Genomic DNA, 25005 nt, shown 5'->3' with positions numbered 1-25005 from the left:
GAGACCTTTTTGGAAAGATTTTACCAAAATATTAACAAAGATAACAGGGTGGCCTTCGTGGGTGACCCAGAGTTTTATCTTTTGGGTAACGTTACTGAAATAAGCAATAAATTTATTAAATTCCAAATTTAATTTGTTAAAATAGCCTTAGCAGTGGCTAAGAAATGTGTTGTAATTACTTGGAAATCTGACTCCCATCCACATATAGCACGATGAATTGTTGCATACCTATGGAAAAAATTACATACAATTTAAAGAATAAATATGACATATTTGTTAAGATATGGCAGCTATATTTAGATCATATAAGGGGCCCAATTATAATAAAAAGGACAAAAATAGATGCTGTTATAGTATAAATACGCACGACTTCCCCATATAGATTTTTTAAAAATGGTTAATAGAAATGAGAGGCGTGACCATGTGTGGATTTAAAGGGGGGGATTGGGAGGGGTTGTTTTGTTTGTTTTTTTGTAAGAGTGAGCGTGTGAGAGAGAAAATATATAAAAAAGAATGGTTTGTTCTTTAATTATTTTCATTCCAAGAGTGAAATGCACCCAAAAACTGCAGATGAATTCATGTTGTACACCTAACTTTGTAAATAATCTTCACCTAGGGGACAAATATTTGTGTGAAAACAGGAACTGCTTAGAAAGATTGCAACTGCCATATCTGAATTTTATTGTTACACATATGTGATTTTTAAAAGATTGATGCTGGGCAGGACAGACACACAAATGTAAGCAGAAAAACTGGACCAAGTAACAATTTGAGAAAAATAAAATTAAATGCTGTCATTGTCCTGAAGTGCTGTCTCTGTAGCTCTCCAATGATGGTACCTGACCTGCTGAGTTTCATCATTAATTTGTTTTGATTTTAAATTTCCATAGTTTAGTGAATTTTACTTTTGAAATTTGAAAAGTGTGTTTGTCAAACTTCAAAAACTAGGGGGCGTGGCAAGACGGCGTAGGGTGAAGACGTGGGAACTCATCTCTCCTCAACTGGACAGTTCAAACCCCGAATTTAAGGACATGATAAATGTCTGAAAATCTTAAGGAAAAAGTGCTTATGATATGAGAATGAAAGTGGTGAAAAGAGGGAAAGCTCAACAATCATAAAAACTGCATTTTCAAGTACTAGAAAAATCTGAAAATTCTGGGCCTACCAAAGATTTGAAGCCTCAGCATCGATTGCAGATGGATCCGAAGACTCAGCGAACTTCTTCAGCAAGATTGAATGTAGGGCAACATGGCGCCACTGCGACCTCCCCGACATCGCTCTGGGAGACGCGTGCTGGCGCTGCGTTGAGCGCCTCAGGTAACGTAGCCGAGCGCGGGGGGGTGGTCGGGGCACATGACGCTGAACTCATAGCTGTGTCTTTGACACAGCGTATTAAGGACACATCGAGGGGAACCTACGCTCGCGCTGTCGTTGCCGCCAGGACGCGTGTGCCAGCACACATGTGCAGAACGCTGGATCAGGTGAGGGCTGCGGGGGCTACTTCTCAACGTCGGGCTGAGGAATTCAGCTCAACGTGGAGTGGAATGCAGACCCGCAGTCAAACCAGGGAGGTTAACTTAATGCAAGAGGAGGTGGAAGAGGAACTGGAAGAGTACCTGGAAGAAGAAGACAGTGAACTTTTAATGGCTGCAGCTAAAGTGGAAGGTATACCTACAACTTTAAAATTACCTTCGCCATACAAGTCCCCTAGTAAAATGAGCCCTACGCCTGGTTCAGATATGATAATTATGTTGGAAACAATAACTAAACAAAATGAAAGTATGATGGAATATATGACTTCTAGTTTTCAAAATGCTGACCAATAACTTGCTCACATTAGACTTAGAATTACTGATATGTCTGGTGAGATTGCTTCAATGAAGGTGGATGTTAACAAGTATTTGACAGCAGTTGATATGGTTGAAGATAAAATCAAGAATAATGAAGACAGAGTTGATCAAGTTGAAGAAGCGGTTGCTAGATGGCAAATAGAGAAGAAAAGTTTTTTTGCAGAAAATGGATTCATTGGAAAATCAGAGTTGTTAGAACAATATAAAGATAGTGGGGTTACCAGAGGGTTTTGAAGGAACAAATCCTACAAAGTTTTTTTAAAGATTGAATTGTTGAAGTTTTGGGTCCAGAATATTTTCCAGAGGGTTTGGAGTTAGAGAGAGCTCATCGTGCGTTAAGGAAAAAAACAGTTTCCTGGGTCAATCACCTCAGGCAGTTTTGGTGAGATGTTTAAGGTACCAAGATCGAGAAATGATTTTGCGTGCAACAATTTTGTAGGCTCGTATGAATGAAGGGCCGATGATAATACAGAATAGTAAGGTTTTTTTTCTCTGCAGACCTGAGTCAGGGGGTTATTATGAGATGGAAGGAGTTCAATGTGGTTTTATGGAAGAAAGGTTACACATCTACTTTCAGATACCCAGCTATTTTATGGGTAATATCAGTCTCAATTTTTTGAAAACCCACGCTATATTAACCTTTGCCAATTCTTTGCCAGATTCTAAGTTGACTCAAGATTTTTCTACGAAGCCGTTTGTGACTTTGAATAAAGTCGGAAATGGACAAAGTGATAAAAAACTGGAAACTGAACAATTGGTGGATTTACAAGAGGAACTTCCAGGTGTATCCAATACTTGATTGGATCATTTGGAGCAGTCCGGTTGGGGAGAAGATGACGACCCAGCTGAATCCGAAGTTATCAGCCACTGTTGATATAAACCACACCCGGTTAATAGAGGGGAGGTACTGCTAGTGTAGATTTTTTTTGGGAGGGGAGGTTGGGGTGTTTGTGTTTTTTTTGTAAGGTTAGTTTAGAAGGAGCCAATTTGGTGTAAGGGTACTGTTTTAGGTACCATTTGGCAAGATATAATGAATAGTTTAAATTTTACAACTTTTAATGTTAAGGGGCTAAATCATCTGATAAAACTGTACTGTAAATCCATCTTCTCCAGGAGATTTCCCACTAGGCATCGACTGCAAAGCTTCCAACTCTAATTCAGTAAGCGAAGCATCTAAATGTTTCATATCCACCTCATTCAATAATGGCAAATTCAAATTAGATAAAAAAGAATCAATTTGATAAATTTCTTGACTACCCTCTGATGTATATAAATTTTGATAAAAAATTAAATTCCTCATTAATATCCTCTCATTTATAAGTAATCTCTCCATTCTTCCTAATAACATTAATTGTTCTCGATACTTGCTCAGTCTTTAAGTTGCCATACTAAAACCTTGTGTGCTCTTTCACCCAACTCGTAACTTTTAGATCACAAAATTGTCATATTTATGCTTGTAAAGTATTATAATGTTAACTTCAGTTTAGATAATTGTATCTTATCATCTTCAGCACTTTCCCTGAATTTTTTTCTCCAAACTTCCAATTTTCTTTTCCAAATTTGAACTTTCTCGTAAATAGTTTTTTTTAATCTTTGCTGTATAACTAATAATCTGACCCTTCAAATATGCTTTCAAAGCATCCCATAAAATAAATTTATTCTGTACTGAACCCTCATTCATTTGTAAATAAAATGTAATTTGATCTCTTGTAAATTTAACAAAATCTGATCTCTTTAATAACATCTCATTAAATCTCCAACGATAAGCTGTCTCAGTTACTTCAGTACCTAAACATTTAACAAATAACAGTGGTCAGACAATAATCTACTTTTATATTCTGCATAATTAAATCGAGTGTAATACCAAAAAAATTTTAAGGAAATAAACAAATTAGGTTATTTTTTATGGAAAGGTAAATTGTCAAGAGTCTCCATGCAAAAATTAACGGCGTTATGAATTAGGTGGTTTCAGAATTATTATGAAGCTGCACAATTGAAATTTATTAATAGGTTATTTGATATTGAGCACCCCCCCCCCCCAAGGTGGGCAATGGTTGAGATGGATCAGATTTCTAAAAACAATATTACCCATTATTTATAAATGGAATCCCTCATTGTTACAAATGTTTAAGTTACCTGTCTTACGACATATAATGAATATTTGGTATAATCGAAATTTACTTATAGGTTCTAAAGGAAAAATATCTATTAAAATCACCGTTATATCAAAATAGATTAATTTCTTTTTCTTTACACAATCCTTATTTAAAAGATTAGGAAACGAAAGGAATTGTTAATATATTAGGTTGTTTCGATGCAGGAAGATTTTCTACATTTAAAAAGGTTGCAGGAGAGATATGGTATTTTGTCAAATTATTTATGTGCTTATTATCAACTTCGAAATTTAAAAAAAAAATTATGGACAGGATTTAATTTTGCCAGGTCAAACGAAGTTTGAGTTATTAATTGCAGATAAAGTTGAAAAGGGGTTTATTTCAGATATGTATAGGTTGTTACAGGAGAAAATAGAGAAAGTAGATGCAAATAAAATTATGGAGAAATGGGAAAAAGATTTAGATATTGTTTTGACATGAAAAAAATGGTTGAATATGTGTGTTGATTGTGTTACAAAGTTAATTAATGTGAGGTATATGGTTAATTACAACTTTTTACATCAATTATATTTAAGTTCTGAAAAATTGAAGAAATATGGATTTAGTTTAACAGATTTGTGTTTTAGATGTGGAGAGCAAAGAGGTACTTTTATACATTCAGTTTGGCTATGAAAGAAATTTAACCTTTTTGGGAGGAAATTTTAAAGTTTTTGAGAGATTTGTTCAAAATAGATTTGCAATTGGATCCAATGATGTGTTTATTAGGTTTATATGAATGTATTATCTGTAGAATCACAAATGATTAAACCGTATTTAGCTTTTTTATTATTAGGGTTAGCGGTAGCAAGAAAATGTATAGCTCTTACATGGAAGAATTATGTACAATTGAGTCTACAAAGATGGTATAATAAATTACAGTCATGTTTATATTTAGAAAAAATAACATACAATTTACGAAATAATTGTTCTTTTTTTGTTGATATGTGGAGTTTATATTTAGAACGTATGTCTATAGAACTTAAATAAATGTTGTACAGTTGGCACATCAAACAGTGAATATTTAATACCTTTTTTTAAGGTTCCAGGGAGAGGTGGGGTTAGTTTAGTAAGGGGGAGGGGGGAGGTGTTTGTAATTTGTAGTTTTTTTTTAATTTGTTGTATTTTATTTGCATCTTGTAAAATTATTCAATAAAATTTTCAAAAAAAAAACTTCCAAAACTAATTCAACAGCTGAGATAATATTCTTGGAATTAAGCAATAGATCTTCCACAAACACCCCAAAACATTTTCTAGCTTGTACAGATAATGATTGGATAAGCAGAGGAAGAAAATAACATTGTGTTCAGCAATAATGAAATCATGAACAATAAATGATCGTATAGAATGGCAGCATTTGGAAAATGAGAGATGGGGGAAGAGATGCCATGGTGTAATATGAAATGTGATTGTCACGCTCCTGTGAATCCAGGAGACAAAATAGGCAAGAAGTGATATGGAAGAATCCACCAGCTCCAATTGGCCTCAACTGCCCAAGAAGCTGCAAAACCTAAAAGCAAGATAGTCATCATTAATTTGGAAAGACTGCCGACAAAGAACAGTGGATGATGAGACCTAGGCTAGAGTTAACAAGCAGCCCAAAGAATACTGGGTGAATTTAAGTTCATAACAGATATTTGGGTATAGCCAGAAGAAAAAAATGTCTATAAAATTCATGACCCAGTTCCTCCAATTAACAAAATGGAAACATTGAAAAGACGTTACCTCCAAAATAAGATTTACATCTGTGGTTAGTGCTTGAACTCGGCGGAAACTTGCAATCAAAGAAACGGGTAGAAAACCTTGCTGATCCATTTTTCGCCGCAGAAAAAAATCTCTTTCCAGATTTTCTGTACTGAAGTAATATTCACTTCAAAAAGAAATGAGCAACATTAAAATACTTTCCAATTGTTAACTTTAGGAAGGCATTGTTTAGCAGAAAAATAGTTACACACATTTGTCGTCTTATGTAGTCCTTCAGTAAAGCTTCATCCACTGTGTACACCTGTGCTCCGCTTCCATCATCATAATAGTACATCATGTTAGTGTTGTATTCTGGTATATATTGATCAGAGGTCTCAAATGAATGCTTGTACGCATAAGGGTAATCATAGTTCACTAAGGGAAAAACCATTGAAATTAGTAATATTTAATAGAATGTTTGCAGTTACACATCTCCTTCTGTGTGCATAAGCTCATGAAATGCATTATTCTGTAAAATACATAATATTAAGCCAAACACTAGAATGTCGAGTGTCCTGTATGCTTTACTTATCTTAAAGGTAATTTCACTACAATATTCACCTCACTGCAAATTTTAGTCTCCCTAACCAAAAAATAACGTAACAGACAGCAATGAAGGCAACTTCTGAAAATTTAAGAGATCATCTTCCTGTACATCTTTAAATCAAATCATTACATTTCTGGCATAAATGTTTCTGGCTAAAATGACCTCCAATACACAAGCCACTTTCACTTCAACCGCTGTAGATGTTACAGGCTTAAATATAATATTTTAAGTGATAAATTATTCACTGTCCAATAAAATGCCTTTACTGTACTACAGCAAAAATACTCACCACGCATGTTTCCTCTGCCTCGCCCTCTTCCACGTCCTCTGCCTCGCCCTCTGCCTCTAAAACTTCCACGCATGCCACCACCCTCACTCCTGACACTGCCGACTTCATCAGTATCATCTCTTCTGTCTCTATCATGTTTGTCATCTCGGCGCCAACCTTCATACAAAAGCAATTTAAAAGAAAATTGCTCTGATTTTTTTTATCCATGGTATGCACTGGCCATTGCTTAAATGTGCATAATTTAGTGAAATACTGCATGTCCCTGGTTAGTCTGAAACTTTTTGGAAGATCACAGATACAAAATTTTAGGATTTAATTTGTGCGTGCTCCCCCCAATGTGTTTTGCAAAAGTTGCCAGTAAATTCAACTAGCATGCATCTTTTACTGACCTGTATCCTACAATTCTATTTTCCCAAGTACAAAAACATTCAGTAAACTTACTGAAGTAAAAAAACTTCATCAAAATATCCCAAATCCAAACGAGTTTTTATTATTTTTTTTATAATCACAAATTTTTTAAAAAATGGTGAAATATCTCCATTCAGTTGTCTGGTATTTAGTACCTCAATTTAAGATTTAAGACTGACCTTCCCAAAAGACATCAAGCAATTACCAAAACACATCATTGTCAGGAGAATTGAGGTTGGACTTGCACTTTGAGCACATGCACAATTTCCTAGGATAAATCATCATTTAATATCTAGAGTTTTTCTTATGTTTCTGGTTATTTCTCAGAATTATTTGATGTTCAGAGAATATATTGAGTTTGTTTTACTTTGAGATTTAGGAAGCATGTCTAATTGACCCTCAATAGATTAAATACCAATTCTCAGATTATGACCTGGAAAGCAAAGTAAAATGCTTCAAAAGTGGATTGAAATATAAAAAGCTAAAATTGTAGCTTACAATTAAAAAAAAAAATCACTAATTACAGTTGCTAACATCTGACAGATAGATTAAAAATAGTCACTTCTAATCTCAGTTTGATATTGGATCTCCTCAATAATAGTCTTGCATTCAACACATGAATGAAAAATTGCATTGAATTTAAATATATCAATCCACTTACTTCTGGAATAATCATTTCTTTTGTTGTTTTGGACTGATCGTGTTGTATCTGATTGAGATCGTGAACTGTTACGTGAACTAGGCCTTTCTTGCCCATCTTGCTTCACTTCATCTAGATGTAATGGAACCCACTTATGCTTGTTGGCTAGGTTTTTAAAGAAAATAACAATAATTATGGAAAACAGAACAATGCAGCACAGGCCCTTCAATCTATGTCTGTTCTAAACATGTTGCGTTAGGTAAACTATTAATACACATCCTTTTATTGCCTGCATATCCATGCATCTCTTTTTTCATTGAAAAATGCATTTTTTAATTAAAAGTTAATTTTGATAGAAATAACAAAATATTTACATGAGTTTTATCCAGTAACAAAATATATGGCATTTAATTTTTTAAAATTATTCATTTAAGGCAAGTATGTCTTCTATGATTAAAATCCCCCTCAGAATTGCCTTTAATAGCTTCTCTCAGTGTTTGTCTCAAATCATTCAGTGTCAAGATTGAGGAATCATCATGCAAGAAATGAACCCTCAATCATGCATTTCTCTGAAGCTGTTTAAATATTACTATTATATCTGGTTCCACTCTCCCTGGTAGCCCAATCCAATGTACGTGTAAAACAAAATCTTGCATTAAACCACCCACTTCACCTTAAATGATGTCCTCTTCTATGTAACATTTTACCCTGGGATAAACTATGGTTATTTAAATGTTATTCTCCATCAAGGTAATTCTCCAGGACCAATAAAAGCAATAACCCAAAGAAATGCAGGGTCTTTTGCTATGGAAGTGAAAGCAAAGACATTTTCCCTCCAGACAAATAAAATTTGCAGAATTTTAAGGAATCTGAATCTGATAATTAGCTATATTACTAACTGCAAACATGGAGAGAAAACAAAAACAACTGGAGTTAAAAATAGCAACAGACCATTGAAAAGCACTTAATCGGGCTAATTAAAAAAGGACAAAATCTGAAGGAGATAAATTTACATTTCAACATTACATTGTAACATTTTATGATAATTTGAAACAGAATTAACAAATGAGATAGCAAAGAATGATTGTTGTTATATAGAAAAGTATTTTCGGGCAATTTCAGAATTGCTATTAAAATCATATTTTAGTTCTTGATTAGTCATCCAGTATTGAAAGCTTCATATCCATCTCAATCCAGTTTCTATTCCTTTATGCATGCATCACAATTTCCTTTAAGCATGAATCGAAGTTAATTCTCTAAAGCATCTTTATTAGAGTACTAAAAAAAATATCAAAACCACCTAAAATGGAAAAGTTGGCTTATTGTATTTGGTATTGACCAATAACCTATTTGCCAATTCCATTTGATTACTGTTAAAGCAAAATTTAAAAGGAAGTTCAAATGCTTTACTTCTATTTGTTTTTAATGTACTGCCACCCACCATGATTTAGCTTTGACTTGTAATTATAAACCATTCTTTTCAAAATTTAGAAAAAATGCAACATACAAAGCATAGCTAAGTATAAACCACAAATACAATTTCAAATTAAAATGTATCTTAGAGATAATGTAAAATAATGTTTAAATCGTGTAAAATAGGGAGAGTTTCTACTTTAACAGAAGTTTCAAAAATAATTTGCAATCTTTTTGCAAATATTTTACTTTACATTTCAGAAGAAATGTTCTTTGGTTAATTATTGTTGCAACTACATCATTGGCTTTGCTTAAATGTGGAACTCACAATATTAAAATAGGCCCCGCCCCTAGTTTCCTTAAAAATAAAAGCATCAGCAAAATAATCTTAACAAAAACAACAACCAAGATTAGAATAAAATTTGTCAATCAACAAGTAGAATATATATGAAGAATGCGACAAGGAAATATAAAACAAAACCATGACTTGCTTTGGCAATAAATAGTTTCCAATTCGTGACCACATCAGATGAGATTATGTGCTTGCATACAATTATAAAAGTTATTGTTTTGACTTGTACTGTATAGAAAAATGACTGAAAAAGGCTACAAAATGCAAACTGAAGGAAAAATGCAAAAAACTGATAAATTTATCCATGTGCACCTCCAAAACTTTCCCATGACCTTCACATAATTTTCATAAAAATGTCAAAAAATGATTGAAAACTTAACTACATTAAGTCAAATGTCACAAAGTAAAAAATTAATCATTAGGTAATCCAGCTTTCAAGTTTCATCCAAAGCCCAAACACAAACTGCTTTCTGTCACATGTCTCAGACCAGATTATTTTGTGAACAATACACAATTAGGGAACATTTGATGCATCCAAGTTACAAGGTTCAATGAGTTTGCTTGGCAAACCTTGAAACTTGCAACCTCATCTGCAGCCCAAAGATGCCATCTGAGTGGGTACTGCAGACCTTCACATGCAAGGCGACAAGAGTAGATAAACCTGGCCAATGTAGCAGTGGGTGGTGCACGAGCTGTCTTATGTCTGAAGCAACAGGCTGAAGATTACTTTTCATTTAGATTTTTAAAAATCATACAAAATATTCACAATGGTGTGAGCCACATTTTCATTCATCCACACTACATCTTTCCACTTTTAAGGTCTGTTTGGGCATATAGATTGGATTTTCTGCTACTTTTCATATCTTCCCAAGTTCTTCGAGAAAATGGAAGATGAAAATACAAACAAAATTAAAAGATTTCGGAACAGAAGAAACTACCTTTCTTCCCCTTTTGTGAAGATCCCTGGGATTCATCATCAACAGTTGACTTTTCCTCATCATTTTGGGGAGTTTCTCTATTTTCTTTGCTCTCACTATTGTCCTTCTTTTCAGTTTTGTCTTTCTTCTTGTTTTTATTCATAGACTTTTTGCTTGGTTGGTTCATGATGTTATGATACTGCAAATGTAAAGAAGCCAGATTAAAATTCACAGATGCCACACATACTTTGATAAATCTACACAATGAAATAATAAAATTTGCATCTTCAACAAAACGTCTCCAAAATGATTTGTTTACATACATGACAAACATATTGATACACAACTCTTCCAGACCATTTAAAAGTTGATTTGAGATCAAAACCACTTTTCAATATACAGTATAATACTTTGAATTCAGGGGAAAAAATGAAAATAGATCATGTGAATAGTGAATAATAATGATTGGCCCTGGTTTTACCTTAATCTTTTCTCTGCATTTGACACCTTCAACAGTCTTGAAATGGATAAAACAAATGGAATAATAATCAGAATGACAAATGGTCATAGAAGCCCAAAGGGGAAATAGAAATTGCAATAATTACATTGAAATTATTGAGATGAACAATTAAAAATGGAGCAAGTACATGGGATTATGTTTAAATTGAAGGACAAAAAGGCCGCAATAATTTTCTGCATTATTTTCCCCTTAATCTTTAATGTGACAAAACTGGGTGTAGTTTTAATTTACACAAGAACAGTGATTTTGATCAGTAAAGACCGTAACATCACCACCTATGGATGAAAGCAACTGCTGGTATTCCAGAATATTAATCACAAAAGACCTCTGTCTCTCATGTCGATCCTGCACTTGGTCCATCACCCAGCAGGCCATAGCATTTCAAGCACTCATTCAAATAAGTCAAAGTAATTCAGGTTCTGCTTCTTTGAGAGCAGGGTCCAAAGCTGTACAACACTTGCTTGTGTTTGTTCATTTTTATTCCATCTATGCCTCCAATAACATGAAAATCCTGGACCTCCAGGGAAAATAATAATGTACAGAAGAAAACAATCCTGTATGTAGGAGCAATTTTGCAGTCCTGTAAGTCTTTGACATCATAATTCTTTTAAATAAAACATAGAACAATACAGCCACTATAGGCCCTTTGGCCTTCAATGTTGTGCCGACCCATATATTCCTTCCTAAAAAAGTATTAAACCCTCCCTACTCCATTACCCTCTATTTTTCTTTCATCCATGGGTCTAAGAGTCTCTTAAATGCCCCCAATGCTTCAGCTTCCACTACAATCACCACCTAGCAAGGCATTCCAGGCACCCACAACTCTGTTTTTAAAAAAATTACCCTTGATGACTCCCCTTAATTTCCATCTCTTAACATTGTAAACATGTCCCTCTGGAGTTTGCATCTCGTAACCTCTCGTAACCTCGTGGACCTTTATCAAGTTTCCGCTCATCCTTTTAGGTTTTAAAGCGAAAAGCCCCAGCTCTGTTAACCTTGCCTCATAAGACTTGCTTCCCAATCCAGGCATCATCCTGGTAAATCTCTGCACCCTCTCCATAGCTTCCACATCCTTCCTATAAAGAGGTGACCAGAAATTAACACAATACTCTAAATGTGGTCTTACCAAAGATTTATCGAATTGTAACAGGACCTCCTGAATTAAATACCTCAATAATGAATCCCAGCATCCCATTGGCCTTCTTAACTATCTTATCAACCTGCGCAGTGCCGATCTCCGATGTTGGTGAGTCCCTAGAGGTGCGGTGTCCTCCTGACCGGCGGACTTCAAAAATGGCTCTCAGAGCCAAGAAGAGGTGTGCAACTGCGCATGCGCAAGTAAAAAAAAAGGTTAACGACAGTGGGAGGGGGACTCAGCTGGGGAGTGACCAGCTGCAGAGCAGTGAGAATGAAGGGCTATGTGAGCAGCGGGAGGCCTCACAGCGGGTCGGCCCCACAATGGGTCGGCCTGCGGCGGGAGGCCCAACAACAGGAGACACAGCAGCTGGAGGCCCAGCAAGGATACAGAAGCAGTTCACCAGAGGATGAAAATACACAGATACAGAGAAGAGATGAAGAATGACACAGACATAGATAAAGACACAGAAGAGGAGGAAGACAACCAAGAATTTCAAAGGAAGGAAGGTAAAATAGGACAAAATTTAGATAAAGCCTTTTCTGAAGAACAAATGAGGTCATTAAAAGAATGAACTAAATTCTAATGATAGCCAATCAAAAGATAAATGAAAAGAGCTGAAGACAGAAATAGGGAAAAGAGTAGAAAATGTGCAGAAACAAGAAGCTGCTGTAGAAATAGAGATAAATGATTTAAGAGGGAAGTTGGAAGAGAGCGAAAAAAAATTAGAGACAAGATTTATTGTCACAAAAAATTGACGTATTGGAAAACTACAGTAGGTGAAACAACATAAAAATATTGGACCTGAAAGAAGGCAAAGAAGGGTCAGATATGAAGGAATTTATAAAAGGATGGATCCAGAAGGTGCTGGGAATGACAGATTCACATGAAGAAATAGAAATCGAAAGGGCTCATAGAGTGCTAGTACCGAAACCGCCACCAAATCAAAAACAGATCCATATTGTTAAAATTTCTAAGATATACGACAAGAAAAAACATACTGGGGCAGGCAAGAAAGAAGGTTAGAGAAAACAATAAGCCGTTGGAATATAAGGGACAAAAAATATTTTTTTACCCGGACATAAGCTTCAAACTTTTAAAGAAGAGGAAAACAATCTTATGGAAGAAAGGATATAACTTTATATTAAAACATCCAACGGTACTCAAAGTATTTATTCCTGGGAACAGAATAGACTGCTCTCGGACCCAAAGAAAGCCCAAGAATTTGCTGAATATTTGCAGGACAGGAGAAGAGAGCAAGAGGAGTGACAAGGATGACCGGCAAGAAAATATACAAAAGTATGTAAAAAATATAAAGATAATGTATATATAAAGATGGAAAAGAGAGCTTTGTTATAAGTATAGGAAAATAATGTTCTCTGGGGGGGGGGCTGGGGAGAATAATGGTCACTGCAAAATCAGTTGATGCTTGCGAGTAAGTTCGCAAACCGAATGGAAAGGGGTGTTGTGGTTACCGTCAAGGGACAGGAGGCAATCCAAGCAGGGGAGGTTCATTTGGGGTTAAAGGGTTATTGTATGTGGGGATTGTTGGGGTATTTCATCTCTTAAGTGGGTTGTCATATATTGAGATTAAAAAGGAAAACTTAAAAAACAGTAATGGAAAAAAGCGATGGAGGTGGTGAAGAGGCAGAAAAGAAGTGAAAATAAAGATACAAGATGGCCACGTTAGACTAAATAACTATAAACATTAACAGAATATATAACCAAGTTTAAGTGTATCCCATTGGAAAAATAAAAAACAAAGTTACAATGTTTGAAAAAAACCTGGGAACCATATATGGAACATAACAGAAAGAGCAGGCCTAGGACTACCACCACCTAAAATTATAAGATAAACACGATCAGATTTAAGTGAATAAGTAGATGATGTCTTTTGTGTTTGTATTCCTTTTGTATAAAGATATTGTTTTATTGTATTTTATATGTTCAATATTTACTGTTTTTGGAGGGGGGTGGGAAGGGGGAAGGGAGGGATGGGGATAAAAGAGAAAATGTCACTGTGAATATTTAAAGAGATGCATCTGTAAATATATTGGTTGATATGGTTCATAGTGTGATAAATAAAGAATTATAACAAAAAGAACTGCACAGTGACCTTGAAAGATGTATGGATTTGCACCCCAAGGTCTCGCTGTTCATCCATACTTTTTCTTTGACTATTTTATTTGACTTTTTTTTTTAAATATACATAATAAAATCTTCAATATTACAATTAAACTTTTTCTTACAAACAACAACAAAACAAGCCACCCCCACCACCACCCCCCCCCCCCCAAACATATGGATCCACACACTGTCAGAGCTTGCATATCTTTTAAATATATGGAACATAATTGGGGAAATCACTTTTGGTTATTTATATCAGCATTTATATTCCTTTCTGTTACTGAATTTGGGCCCCTATATGGTCCAGGTATGGCTGCCAGACCTTTACAAAAGTGATATATTTATTCTTTAAGTTATGTGTGACTTTTTTTTCTCCATAGGCATGCAGCTGTTCATTTCCCCAGTCCATCATACTACAAGTAGAGTGGAGTTGGACTTCTAAGTGATCAGGGTACATTTTTTGTTACAGCCAGTGCTATTTTTATAAATGAAATTTGATATTTATTCAATTTGTTGCTTATTTCCGTATTTGTGTTTTTGTTGTTCGAAGGACACGAGTTCCTTCCATATAGCAATCTTTAATATATCTTATACCTTTGTCATAATCACAAATTTCATATTCTATTGCCTATGTTCATAGGCAATAACACATTTTTAAACAATGGAACTTTTATTGATATCCCTACATTCATCAATTTCTTGCCACGTTCTGATCATATGTATTATTATGGGATTATGTCTTTTTTTCTAGAGATTTTACACTCCACTTATAGATAAAATCCGTTGCTTCCCTCTCCCCCATTGAGTGCATTCACATATGAATCCGGGGAGGGAGGTTACCTGTCTTCCACAAAGGCGGCTGCAAAAAATCTAGCTCTGTGCAGCTAGGTAGCGTTCATCCAAACTCTTAGGAAATCGACCATTAACCCTGTACTCTGCCTTCTGATTCGTCCTTCCAAAATACATCACCTCATACTTATCTGGATTTAAATCCATCTGTCCATTCTGCCCAACTCTTCATTCTGTCTATATCCTCTTGCAACCTTTGTCAATCTTCATCTCCAGCCACAACTTCTCAAACTTTTTTGTCACCCACAAACTTACTGGCCTATCCTTTCGCCTCTTCATCCAGGTCATTTATAAATTTCACAAAGAGCAGAGGTCCCAGAACAGATCCCTGTGGCACTCCACTAGTCACTGACTAGTGACAAGAATCACAGTGACCTTATTGGTGATGGATACAGTTCTGGTATCATCTCCGTTGCTCTTACATTAAATGTCTTGATAAATAAATGTCAACATCCTGTGTCTTTTTAAAAACACTTAATCTATGAATCCTATTGCCATTGCTCCCCCACTTCAATCAATATCCTGTCATTTACAATAAAGCCCTTTGCCTTATGGACCTTCCCAAATGCATTTAACATGACTCATAATTAAACATTATTTACTACTTTTTCCGCCCAACTGATCAGATCACCTGTTCCTTTGTGGAGTCTAAAGTTTAGGATGTCTCCTAGGATGACAGCAGCAAATTCCAAAGCACATCTGTATAAGGTGAGGGGAGAAGTCAGGGGCAAGATTAGAGTAGTGGCTGCCTGAAATGCATTGCCAGTGGTGGTGATGGAGGATGACAAATAGAGACTTTTGGAAGACTCAAACATGGATGCAGAGTTATGGGTCTGAGGTAGGGAAGGTTTAGTTTGTTGAGTTGGTTCATATAGGTCAGCACATCATGGGCTGAAGACCCTGTACTGCGCTGTAATGTTCTATGTACTATCACATAGTCATGTATTATTTCATTTGTGTTTTAATATGTGCCAAGGCAAATAGCGCCTTTGGAAGACTACACAAAAGAGTCTGGAAAAACAACCAACTGAAAAACCTCACAAAGATAAGCGTATACAGAGCCGTTGTCATACCCACACTCCTGTTCGGCTCCGAATCATGGGTCCTCTACCGGCATCACCTACGGCTCCTAGAACGCTTCCACCAGCGTTGTCTCCACTCCATCCTCAACATTCATTGGAGCACTTTCATCCCTAACGTCGAAGTACTCGAGATGGCAGAGGTCGACAGCATCGAGTCCACGCTGCTGAAGATCCAGCTGCGCTGGATGGGTCACGTCTCCAGAATGGAGGACCATCGCCTTCCCAAGATCGTGTTATATGGCGAGCTCTCCACTGGCCACCGTGACAGAGGTGCACCAAAGAAAAGGTACAAGGACTGCCTAAAGAAATCTCTTGGTGCCTGCCACATTGACCACCGCCAGTGGGCTGATATCGCCTCCAACCGTGCATCTTGGCGCCTCACAGTTTGGCGGGCAGCAACCTCCTTTAAAGAAGACCGCAGAGCCCACCTCACTGACAAAAGGCAAAGGAGAAAAACCCAACACCCAACCCCAACCAACCAATTTTCCCCTGCAACCGCTGCAACTGTGTCTGCCTGTCCCGCATCGGACTTGTCAGCCACCAACGAGCCTGCAGCTGACGTGGACATTTACCCCCTCCATAAATCTTCGTCCGCGAAGCCAAGCCAAAGAAGAAGAGACTCAAGAAATAGTTGTTAGTTTTAAGTTATTGTGATAGTAGGCCATTGAGAAAATACAATGAAAAAAACCACTCATCTCAAAGATAAAGGTATATGTGTTTCTTTTTTCCCTCAAAATGCACCTACGTCAAATCCTATTTAGTCGAGGCAAATGGCCACCTCCTCAACTGTGGCTTGAAAATTTATTTTTACCCCCTCCACTGACAGGTAAGGAATTAGTTTGTTTTCCACCAGCATTCTGTGTAATAGCATTCCTGCCATTAAAAGCCCAGCTTTGTTATACTTCAGACAAAGCAAAACATTACGATAAGCACACAGCATACCTCTTTATTAGCAATTTCTCCTGGAGTAGGCCAATTGGTGATGTCACTGAAGTCACTTGGCTAAAATAAGAAAAGATTGGTCACTGATTAGTATCCTAATGAATCAAATGTAGGCTAAAAGAAAAGTGCAGTTGGGATCATATTTGATGGGCAGAGATACTGAAAGTTGGAAAAAGAACAACAATTGTGCAAGTTAAAGTTAGCAACATTGCAAGAAGAGCATAAAGTATTTTTTCAATTAAAGTTGGGACAAGGAAAAAATTAGAACAAAGACAAATGGAAGGTTCTTTGTTTGAACACAGTATTTAAAACAAAATTGATAAATTAAAGCCACAAATAAAACAGGAACAATCTAATAGCTATTGCAGAGTAATGGAAATAACACATATAATGTAACTACTATGTCCATTATAAACAATGATGGGGAGTTAAATTTACATGCAAACAAATTTTTTAGTGAAGCACGAAAGTCTGCAGATGCTTTTCCTCTTGCATTTCTGTTTTTACTTAAGCTAAATTTTCAGTATTAGTGCAGAGGACTAGAATTAATTTGCTAGATTATCTTTTTAAAGCAACAACTTAAGTGTACCTGTGCCATCTTTATGAATTCAATCAATCTTTTTACAATCCATCATAACATTAGTTCATTTCATTGCCATAGATGTCTGCTCTGTTGATTTGAAACTTATGTTAAAGGTACTGCATCTAAAATATCAACTGAAATCTTGAAACACTCCAAATGGGCCACAAATAAGCATTCCACAATCTCTCATATACATGACATTCTTGCTCCTCTTCAAGCTGATGAGAAATTTCTTTACTCTTTCAAAATTCAATGGAGTCTCACTAAACAAACTTCAATTTTTATTGTGCAGTACAGACCATAGGCAATACTGTACACTTTCATTTGGAGATTGGGAGTGAAAGAAGAGTCCACAGATACCCTCTGAAAATCAATTTAAAAAATTACTTCTTATTCCCAAATTCTGAATATTTAATGATTAATGCTTTTCAAATGCAGATCAATATTTTTTTTTGTAAAAGACCAATTACACTAATATTCAGTATTAGTAAGCCATCTTACAATTCCAATACACAGTTTGATCCTGCAGAGAGTTTGGACTCTCATCTTGTGACCACACAAGTTTTCTCCAGGTGTTCAATTTCCTTCCACATCCCAAAGATGTGCAGGTTGGTGGTTAACTGTCCACTGTATATTACCCCAACGTAGCTAAATGGTAGAATTTGAAGGGAGATGCGAATGTGGGAAGAGTAAAATGGAATTAGTGTTGTTTTAATGTAAATAGGTACTATTTGTTGGGCAGTTTCTGACTATACAACTCCAAATAGATAGGGAAAATATACATGTTTAATTCAGCCACAAACAAAGTACTGGAGGAAGTCAGCAGATCAGGCAGCATCTGTGAAAAACAATAGATAGTCAAATATTTTGGGCCAGAACCTCTTCTTCAGTAAGAGTGTTGGAATTCCAATGTGTCGAAAATTGCTGAGAATACATTGGATGCAGGAGCAAGGTGAGGAGAAGGAGAACCCTCTCCCTGCTATGTCGGGAAGGGGAAGAGATGGGCAAAGGGCAGATATGTTGGAATGCAGTGAGGGATGCATTCATAGCAATAGAGAGGAAGACACATTTACTGATGGAGGAAAATGCACATGTCCTAGGATGGAAAGCCTCCATCCTGGGAGCAGATGCAGCAGAGATAGAGAAACAGAGAAAGAGGTGTAGTCAAAGTAACTGCCTGAGTCCATGGGTTTACCCCACTCTTTTATTCAGGTATCCATCCTGCTCATGCTATTCCTAATAAATGGTTATCAAACCGAAATATCGACCATCTATTCCTGTCCATAAATGCTGCTTGATCCGCTTAGTTTCTCCAGCACTTAGTGAGTGTTCCAGGTTTCTCTCGCCTGCAGATTTGCAGCTTACCCATGTTTAATTCAGGACAAGACTTCTTTAAAGTCCAAGAGAAAAAATATAAAATGTAATATTTAACTCCATCTTCACTCTCATGGTGAAATGACTTTTAAACAAGAGATTGACAACAAAAATAAATATTCTCCAGGGAAATTGACAGCTACAATCCACCTGTTCAGAACATCTCCGAACCCTACCTTGCCCTGTTTCACTTGTTTTCATCTGTTTTCTACTAATGTTGACAACCTTGGTTCCACAATTCCCTTACATTTTGTTTCCTTGGTTACTTGTTTTTGCAGTAATTTAATGAGCAGATTTAATTTAGCACAAAATCATGCAAACAGGATCTGGGACTAATCAGGGATAAACAGAACGTTATGTTGCCTTCATGACAGTATTTACTCAGGTGGTAAATTATTTTTTTTTCACCATATATATAGAATATTCAAAGGACAGGATGCAGAAACAGGACAACCTACTTTTTGTTGCATGTACTCCAGCCCATATCTATATCCAACTGATGTGAATTCAATTCAATCAACTAAAATTCCTTAGTAAGAGAAGTTATTAGAAGAAAAATTGAAGATCACTCATGTTAATCTGTAGGGATCGCCGCAAAATATGTGTAATAAACACCAGATGTTTATTATTAAGTAGAATCCCTGGTTACTAATTTAAGAACTTTTAATTTGTTGATCCCTCATGCTTCTTTAACTTGTTAAAAAGGAAACAATGCAAGCAAATAATCACTGTGTTGTGAAGAAAATGTTGTTTAACATGATTCTTCTACAGCAAGTACTGAGAGGACATTCACCCAAGATGACAGGGGAAAGGGGGGGCTTAAATATCTTTTTTTTTTATAAAAGTGGTAGGTGCCTGGAATGGGCTGTTAGGGTACCACAGGATGCATCGAACAGGCTTTTTAAGTAGACACATGAACATATAGGGAGTAACTGGGTGTGGATCATAAGCAAGCAGAAGAGATTTAACTTAACATTGTACTTGCCATATGCATTGAGGGACAAGGGGTCTGTACTACTCTACAATAATGACAATCAATAAAAAATAAACCATAGGTGCTGGAAATCGGGGGTGGGGGGGGGAAGGAGAGGAGGAGAAAAAAAACAGAATCACTCAGGAAAAAAAAGATGACGAGAGGATACTTCAGTTCAATTGTATTATCACTTCCTTTGTTTGGAGAATGAAATGTCCTCATCTTAATAAAACTTTACTTCAAAATCCTAAAAAGAGAGATTGGCATTGCCTAATTTTAGATTATATTATTGGGCAGTTAATAATAGATATATTAATTTTTGGATTCATCACAAGGACAGACAGGATGTTACTAATTGGATTAATTTGGAAACTGATTCTACCAAGAAGTATTCCCTAATTTCGATAGTTGGAGCTCCATGACCCTTTTCTGCTTCTAAATTAACTGATAGTTTTGTTAAACTTATGTTGAGGAGCTGGTTTCAATTTAGAAAGTCTTTTGGATGCTGCAGATTTTTATTAATTAGTCCTCTTTTAGCTCATTCCTTTTTCCTATCTTCGGTACAAGATTTTGGTTTTTGTCAATGGTCAGGGTTTGGTATCCAATCTTCCCAAGATCATTTTATTTACTAAAATTTGACCTCTTGATCAATTATCTTTTAAATTTAAAATAATAAAACAATTTTTAAAAGATATTTACAGATTAGATGCTTTTTAAATTCCTTGGTATTAAAACTCCCTCAAGATTTGGAATTAAAGATGATAGAGAAGATCTATAATCTTAAACCAAATACCAAAAAGTTGATATTAGTTCTCTATGAGCTATTTTTGATGTCAAATGGTGACTCCCTGGACAAGACAGAGAAACAATGGGAACAAGATTTTCAACAAGAATTTTCTGATGCTACATGGGATTTTATTTTGAAATTAGTTAATTCATTTTTTTTTATATAAATGCGCCCGACATTCATTTTTGCAATTTAAATTTTGACCTTACATTTCAAAAGTTCAATTAGCTAAATTTTATTCTAACTTCTCGTCAAAATGTGATGGATGGAAAGACTGAAAAAGGTACATTATTCCATGTTTTGGTCATGTTCCTCGCTTTCCAATTATTTGGAAATTATTTTCTGTACCTTGTCTTGAGTTCTTAATGTTAATTTGGCTCCTAATCCTTTTCTTGCCCTATTTGGAGTAAGTCAGACAGCTGATTTAAATTTGTCTTGGCTACAATTCCATGTCGTTGCCTTTGCTCTCCTTATTGCACAAAGAGCTATACTTATGGGATGGAAGGGTGCTGTCCATCCTGCACATACTCAATGATTATCTGATGTGATGGCATGCTTAACTCTGGAAAAAAATTAGATGCTCTACTTATGTAATGACATTTAACTTTTTTAATTTATGGTGCCCTTTTCTTGATTATTTTCAGAATTTATAAATTGATTGGATTCCAATTTATGCTTTGGTTGTCCTTTATTTCATACATTCATGGAATATTTATGTTTAATCATAACTTCAGAGGGAGGGGTTAGATCATTAGAATAGTTTTTGCTTTATAAACATATTTTTTTTCATTTCTTTCTTGGGTTGTTTACAGCTATTTGTTAATATACATTTATTTTGTTGGATATATATTACCTGTGTGTGTGTGTGTGTGTGTGTGTGTGTGTGTGTGTGTGTGTGTGTGTGTGTGTGTGTGTGTGTGTGTGTGTGTGTGTGTGTGTGTGTGTGTGTATAAGCTGTCTGAATATGTCAAATGTTTAGAAAATTATTAGAAATGGGGAGGGATAAAAAGACCCAGACAAGGGATCAAATAGTTTATTGGTACTATGTTGTGGTTTTGTTATAGAATTATTCAATTCACAAAGCTAATCTTTTAAGGATTCATTAACTTCTTTAACAAACCTTTCCAGTTTTCTTTATAGTCTTGGACTTGTTTGCCTTGATTACTCTGGTTGAACTTTGGAGTTCTGAAATTAAAAATAAGATATTAAGTCAGACAACAGAACATGGAAAAAAAATTGTCTTTTTTGTCTGCAAATACTTATCAGGAAATTAGAGAACACTACCAGTGCTTTAGAAAATACTGCAACCAAATTTGCACACAGAAAATCTACTAAAATGCAACAATAAAGGATGATTTTCTTCCCCATTCAGACATTCAATACATCACATTCAATATTCTTTCTAAATGAAATCTCTCCATAATTTTTTCTTGTATCTTTCCTGTATTTTCTCAATACTTTACACAATTAATTCTTTTACAGATTAATTCAACATTTACTTTGATCTCTATCGATTGACTTCATTGGACTGAAGTAGGTACATACTCTGATGGAAAATAAGTATCTGAAGCACTGCAACACAATAGTAAATAGTTGATTAAATAAGCAAAATAAACAATGCATTTCAGACTCATCTTAAATAAAATTGGTGAACTTGTATTAAATTTCCAAAGAACCTGAGTAAAACAATACTTCGGAATGTTGCAAATAGATTCATCATTGACAAGGAATGAAGGAGCAAAAATCAGCCAAGATGGATCCAAGGAGAAAGATAATGCACAAGAAGATTAATCATGGAAAACAAGATGACAGAAGATGAACTGAACAGGTACTTTGCATTAGTTTTCACTGTTGAGTATACGAACAACAGACCAGGAACAGCTGTCAATCAAGAATTGGAAGGGAGACAGGGAACTTGGAAGAAATAGGAGTGGTACTGAACAAATTGTTCCAGCTAAGGTTAACAATTGTTCCCATCCTGATAACACTTGTTCATTTGATTTTTGAAGAAAAGCTGTTGAGAAATTTCATGCATTGGTCTTAAATTGGCCAAAAATTGCCTAGATTTGGGTAACTCCATTAGATTGGAAAGTAGCAAACATCTACACTTGAATCAGCAAGTAGAGAACTACAGGCCAGTTAATATTGTAAGAAAAAATGTTAGAGGCTTTAATTAATGATGATATGCCAAGGAACTTGGAAAAATTCAAGGTAAACTAGCAACGCCAACATGGTTTTTTGAGAAAGGGAAAAAATGCTCGATCAATTTTCAGTTCTGATTTGACATGTGCTTCAGATAAAGGATAACATATGATTATATACTTGTAGGCATCAGTTAAGGAGCTGCAAATCAAATGTTATTGCTTAAAATAGATCTACCAAATAAAATATAATGCACGAACATTTGAAATTGTCCATTTCAGCAGCAAAATTTGAAAAAGCTTTTTACTGTGCAACGAGATGCAGAGCTTGGTATCCTTATGCATGATTTGCAAAAGACAGCATGTAGTAGGATCAATTAGGAAAGTCAACAGAATACAATTTAATTAGTAGAGAAATCGAATTGTAGAGAAGTTTGCTGCAGTTGTATGGACATAGGTGAGACCACATCTGGAGTACTATTATACACTATCTTGCTTTCTTTAGTAAAAGAATGCTAATTCACTCAGAGTATTTGAGAGATTTACCAGAATAATACCTGGGATGGGCTGATTGCATAAAATTGAAACATGTTTAATAAATATGTTCATTCAAATGTTTACAAAAAGGTTTAAAGTCTCGGGTCATGGTACAGAATTCTCTACTCCCTTTCTACAACGTCAATCGTACACTTCAGGAGAGGGGGTAGAGACCACATCCATGGCACTGAAATGGTGAGTGAGAGTCGATAGCTTCAAGTTCTTGGGAGCAAACATTTCCAGTGACCTGACCTGGACCAACCACATTGATACGACAGTCAAGAAAGCACACCAATGCCCCTGCTTTTTGAGAGAACTAAGGAAGTTCAACATGTTCCCCAACAATTTCTGAAGATAGACCACCAAAAGCTCCTCTGCGCAAGATCAGAAGCAAGGTGGTGAATGCTATTGAAAACATCACACAAAACATCCTATCCTCTTTGGACTCCATCTACATTTCCCATTGACCAGGAAAGCCAGCCAACATACGGATGAACTCATTGCACCTGTACACACTCTCTTCTCCCTTTAGGAAGGTTCAAGAATGTACAATAAAACACCAGAAGGCTTAAAAAGATCATTTTGTTTCCTCAGCCATCCAGTTCCTGAATGAACCTCACGAAAGTGTTCCCATGCTGCTCTTGATCTTTCTCATTGTAACTATACCCTTATTGTGTTCGTGCCTTTCTACTTTGCACAGCAGTACAAGTGTTAGTGTTGTTCTGTTAAGACTTTTAGCAGAAAACCCCTTCTTACTGTACCAAGTATAATCTGGCAAATAAACTTGAATGTCTTGAATGAAAAAGCTAAAGTTTGGGAGTGCTTAGGTAGGGTCAGATAATTGGAACAAAGAGATCCATGAATTAGCAGATACGCTGGGTCTAACATGGGGAGTTCCCAGATAATTTGGGGGTGGAGAAAAAAAAAAATCATTTGCAGAAGAACCCTTAAACTAAATACAAAAAGTCATTTAACAAATTAAATATCCAACTGATGGATAAATGCCTTTATATCTGTAAGTGGTTAGAACCTGGGCTTCCAGACACAAGTCTTACATTTAAAGGCAGGGGAAGGTGACAAGCAAGGCAGTTTAAGGACCCATTTACAGCAAAATTTCAATTATCACAAAATTTACTTATCATATACTACTCTTGTATGTTTCAAATGGCCAGTTGCATCTCAAATTACAATAATAAGGGATTAGAAACCCATTATACAAACTAGTCTAATATCAAAACTTCATATTATAGTAAAGTCCCTATTATCTGGAATTCAAGCAACCACCAAAAAAATTGCAGAAATAGGTAAAATAATATGGGAGTTTAAAATCAGCATGCCTCACCGTTAGTTCTTCAATCACACAATTGGCAAGCAACCCAAAAATTCATTATCTGGGATCTACCAATCCCTATAGGTGCTGGATACCAGGGGTTTTATTGTACCTACAACTTTCAGGGTTCAGACAGAGGAAACACACCCTTTTGAAAACATGCTGAGAATTAAAACTTTGTTTTTTAATCTTCACATATTCCAGCAATGCAGAATTTTATTAAAATCTGTGTTTACCATATATACACATGCAGTAGTTGAACTTTGTGGACCAATTTTTAGATAAAATTTGGTGGTGGGGGGGGGGGGAGGTGGTG

At 35.7% G+C, this 25005-nt stretch overlaps 1 protein-coding gene across 11 annotated transcripts in view; it reads right to left on the bottom strand.

Moving 5' to 3' along the window:
* Positions 1-25005, bottom strand: part of LOC138757621 (la-related protein 1B-like) — a 93622-nt gene that overhangs the window by 42766 nt on the left and 25851 nt on the right. For 8 of the 11 annotated variants that reach the window (XM_069925259.1, XM_069925256.1, XM_069925266.1 and 5 more), the window contains 7 exons: positions 21802-21866; positions 16965-17024; positions 10331-10508; positions 7649-7792; positions 6580-6735; positions 5956-6118; positions 5726-5870 (listed from right to left, as the gene is read on the bottom strand). In XM_069925259.1, the coding sequence (XP_069781360.1) occupies positions 5726-5870; positions 5956-6118; positions 6580-6735; positions 7649-7792; positions 10331-10508; positions 16965-17024; positions 21802-21866 (911 nt within the window). The remainder of the gene's footprint in view (positions 1-5725; positions 5871-5955; positions 6119-6579; positions 6736-7648; positions 7793-10330; positions 10509-16964; positions 17025-21801; positions 21867-25005) is intronic. The other 3 variants (XM_069925260.1, XM_069925264.1, XM_069925261.1) reach the window with 2 other exon arrangements.

Source organism: Narcine bancroftii, chromosome 3 (genome assembly GCF_036971445.1).
Source record: "Narcine bancroftii isolate sNarBan1 chromosome 3, sNarBan1.hap1, whole genome shotgun sequence".
NCBI classification, from domain to species: Eukaryota; Metazoa; Chordata; class Chondrichthyes; order Torpediniformes; family Narcinidae; genus Narcine; species Narcine bancroftii.
Note: the sequence above shows the minus strand (reverse complement) of the source record. Positions and strands in the feature narration are given on the sequence as shown.